The following is a 4,166-nucleotide window of genomic DNA, read 5'->3' on the forward strand; positions in this document are numbered from 1 at the left end:
TTCTTCCCCATACTGATGCTCGGTTTGAACTGCAGGAGATTGTCTTGACCATGTCTACATGCCTAAATGCACTGAGTTGCCGCCATGTCATTGGCTGCTTAGAAATTAAGTGTTAACGAGCAGTTGGACAGGTGTACCTAATAAAGTGGCCGGTGAGTGTATATATCTGTGTAAATCCCAAATTAATGTGGCATTTGCGCCAGTGACGATGTATGCAAACATTTGAAAGGCACGGCATATGTTGAAAGTTAGAGCCAATGCAGCAAATCGCTCCTATCACCACCTTACTTCATCTGGTAAAGGTTGTTGGTTCCTCTGTGGTCGATATCGTGACAGAAGCCGGCAGTCACCATTGCCATGCACTCCAGGTCTGTGTAGTAACGCTTGAGATCACCTGTCTGAGAGGATAAACAACAAAACAGTCAGACAGAAATACAGATGTGGGAGTGAAACAGGGTGAGCAAGACAAAGAGTCACAATAAGATACAAACTGAGTGAAATTAAGTGCATTTGGCCTTAATTTGAGCAGGTAAATAAGAAAATTTGACAATTGAAAGAGTATTTTCACCCTTTTTTTTTTAAATCAAAATGGTGACTCTAAAGAAAGAGATCAGTTGAGACAATGCTTCCCATTTACGTACATAGTCCATTACCTCTATCATTTGCTCTCAGGCTTTTACACGCATTTAAACACTACCCAGTTATGTTCTCATTTACAGAACATTTCATGGGAAAAGATGGAGGGATGCAGAGTGAAAGAGAACACGGAAGAACAGAAGAAAAATCTGTATCACCTTCAATCAAAGTAAAAATGAAGGCAGGGGAAATAAAAGAGTGGGTGTAAAGCCTGAGAGGAGGAAGGGGAGCAGGAGGTGAGGAACTGATGAGCACTCAGGGAGTGAAGGGAGATTGAAGGAGGTGGAGGAGTGAGTCAGATTAGCCGTATATAACCATCAGCAGAGTGAACATGGTCTGTCCAACGTTGAATCCATGTCTCCAGTTGTGGTAGGTGATCTTCCTGTAGCCTTTACTGAGTGAGTACATAAATCTGACCAAGACCTGCAGGAGAAAAACGAGAAATTAAGTATGGTGAGCCTCATATTTTAGCCCTAAAATGCAGGCGTTTAATACAAATATTAGTAGGTTTTCTATGTTTTATATTAACTCCATAAAACTTGCCAAGCAACTAAAACTATTGTATAATCTTTATAGTTTTTCGATAAGCAGGGTAATCTGATATTACTGCATACTGGTAAATTGTAAAAGATTCATGCAAAACTTGTAATAAATCTTAAAATTTCCTTTGATGGCTGCAGAATCAGAGCAGCCCATTCAGATCTTGATGCTCTCAGTTAATAAAAAAAAAACGACATTAAATCTAACGGTGGAAATGCTGTGAGTTAGGATTTTAATGGATTGCATCACTTTTGTTCAGAATAGGAAACCTTTCACTTATTTTTGCTTTGATATCCTAAACAATTCATTTGAATCTAATAAAATCTTTAGCGACAATAAAAAAAAAAAAAAACATTAAACTTTGCATACATTTTTCACTGAGGCATAAATGTCGTAAATCTATAAAATGGGGTTTGATCAAATCAAAAGAATAATAAAAAAAACTCACAGCTGAGCTAAAACACCTTACTCCTAAAGTAGGAAGGCAGTTAGTGTTTTTATTTAGTAGTCAACTTGTTTGAATCCATTTGACTGTATGATCTGGTGAACTGGAAAGTGCCTTGAGATGACATGTGTTATATGCGCTATATAAATAAACTGAATTGAATTGAATTTTGTTTGTGCTTTACACTTTAGTCACAACCTTGCTTAAAACTTTGACTTTTTGGCTTAATATGAAAACCAGCTGTGCTCAACCGGGGAACATGCTTCACGTGTAAAACACAATTACATAAAATCATCTGTAAATATATATTGATATCAGAATATTTGTCTCTGGAGACAGTTTGGAGTTAATTTTTTATTTCTAAATATATATATATATATGTATATATATATATATATATATATATATATCTTTTGGTGCATGATAAGAGCAACAATTTGTGTATTTCACTGTGTGAACAAATAAATCTAAAAACACATTCTTTATTGCATCAGCCATGGCCCAAAGCTAAAACCATTATTTAACACATGCTGTCATTTATAATTAGTGATTAGTTATCTTATGATATTATATTATTATAATATAATATCATTATTATAATATTATAGTTTTAAAATAAAGTCAATCAAATAAAGCACAATAAGAATTCAGCTTTACTAATACCATAACAGGTAAATGAAAATAAATCCTTTAAAGATACTCTGTGTCCTCTATGCCATCACTTTTTATATATGTAGAGATCCCATTTTTTTTTTCTTTGCCATCAGGTCTAAGGCTACCCAGCTGGACAAAAAAACTAGCATTGTGTGCCAGATGTAGGACTCGTCTTTTTCGTCTCAATCAAAGTCTGAGTGGATTCTCGTGTAAAGACAGGTAACTACTCATTTCAAGTCCTTTCTAGTCTTTATTTTGAACAAAGAATTGTGTTAAATGTAAATAGCTGAGCATCTCTTCTTATTTATCAACATGTGATGAAACCAGTGCAAATGAACATTTGTAAACAAGATGGAGGTAGGTCAGCCCAGCTTTCTCGTCATAGCAAATGAAAAGTACCACCTACAGTACAGCAGCTTAAAATATTCATCTTCTTTCATGTCTTCCATATTGCATTTCAGTTTTTGTTGAGTAATTTGGAGTTCATGTACTTGAAAGAAAGGAGCCTATTTGAGTGATTAAAAACAATCTGGTTAATTTGATTGGTTGTGCTGCAGCTCACACACCCACACACACATGCATGTTTGTTCTGCTATATGTAGTGAGGACCATGTGTTGACTCCCAATAACTTTGTTGATTTTAAGTCATATTCAACCCTTTCTATACCCTAACTCTAAAATTAACCATAAACCTAACCATTATCGATACATACCTCACCTTAACCCTAATCTAAACCGGAACCTTAGCCCTAAACCTTACCATTAGCAAAGTAGCTTGTGAGGACCAGCAAAATGTCTTCACTTTCCAACAATTGGTCCTCAATGTGATGAGGAAATTGGAAAAATGGTCCTCTCTCTGAGGCCTACACAGTTACACAAAGCCGCACACACTCAAACACACACAGATGTGTTTTCATAACATATGGAGACATTTCATTGACTTGCATTTATTTTATATGGCCTAACCCAGATCCTTACCCTAACTGTAACTATTACCAACATATATCTAACACTAAACCCAACACACGGGAGAGAACTTTACCAAATGGGGACTAGTTAAATGTCCCCATATGTACCTGTAAGTCCTCACAATAATTGGAAATTAATTAACTGTGAAGGCAAATAAGAGACATTATAAACTTTAGAGTTTGGGTAAAATATCGCTTTTTTTTTTTTTTAGGTAAATCAGGTCAAGTCCAATTTGGGTCACTGGTGTAAAAGTCCAAGGCAGACATTTTTTCTCAGGTCAACTCTGAAGCCATGAAGGCTGAGTATGCTGCAGTGTTCACTAACCTATCTGCTCCTAATGTTCCCTCTTTAATTTATTTTTCCTGGGTCTTAATCCTAAACTCCATCAAGACTTGTAAGTATAAAGTGAAGAAAGCTCTGACCTCTCTGGGAATGTGAAACTTGTCTACCACTTTCAGCTCGTAGTACATCTTGATGCCACATTTCACCAGATCCAATTCTGTATGCTCAAAGTCGCAGAAGTGGAACTCGTAGATCTCAGATTTCTTGGCGTTTGGCAGAACCTCTGACTGTGTGGTGAAAATCACATAAATATCAACATTCAACATTCCAATTTCACAAAAGCACAGCAGTAGCAACATCATCAAAAATCTTTAACTGATCCACATGTTATATATCAAAGATGTAAACCTTAATTAACCTGGTATTTGATTATTTATTTACCAAAGGTGTAACTGCACCATTTATGCTTCATTGCACTGCAACAGATCATACCTCTATGTACATAAAATCACTCGACTGTATGTAAGCAGAGGTGTCAAAAGTATGAATGTTTATTACTCAAGTAGAAGTACCAATCCAATTCAAAACCCTCTTGTAGAAGTTAGAGTATCAACTTACTTACTTTACTGGAGTAAAGCAT

General features: G+C 35.8%; 1 protein-coding gene across 1 annotated transcript in view; it reads right to left on the reverse strand.

Annotated features, from left to right (window-relative positions):
* Positions 1-4,166, reverse strand: part of LOC107101930 (rod cGMP-specific 3',5'-cyclic phosphodiesterase subunit alpha-like) — a 46,411-nt gene that overhangs the window by 13,868 nt on the left and 28,377 nt on the right. The window contains exons 14-16 of the mRNA XM_015401022.1: positions 3,667-3,813; positions 952-1,059; positions 289-398 (exon numbers count right to left, since the gene is read on the reverse strand). Coding sequence (XP_015256508.1) covers positions 289-398; positions 952-1,059; positions 3,667-3,813 — 365 coding nt within the window. The remainder of the gene's footprint in view (positions 1-288; positions 399-951; positions 1,060-3,666; positions 3,814-4,166) is intronic.

Source organism: Cyprinodon variegatus, unplaced genomic scaffold, assembly GCF_000732505.1.
Source record: "Cyprinodon variegatus isolate N-32 unplaced genomic scaffold, C_variegatus-1.0 Scaffold1173, whole genome shotgun sequence".
Lineage (NCBI taxonomy): Eukaryota > Metazoa > Chordata > Actinopteri > Cyprinodontiformes > Cyprinodontidae > Cyprinodon > Cyprinodon variegatus.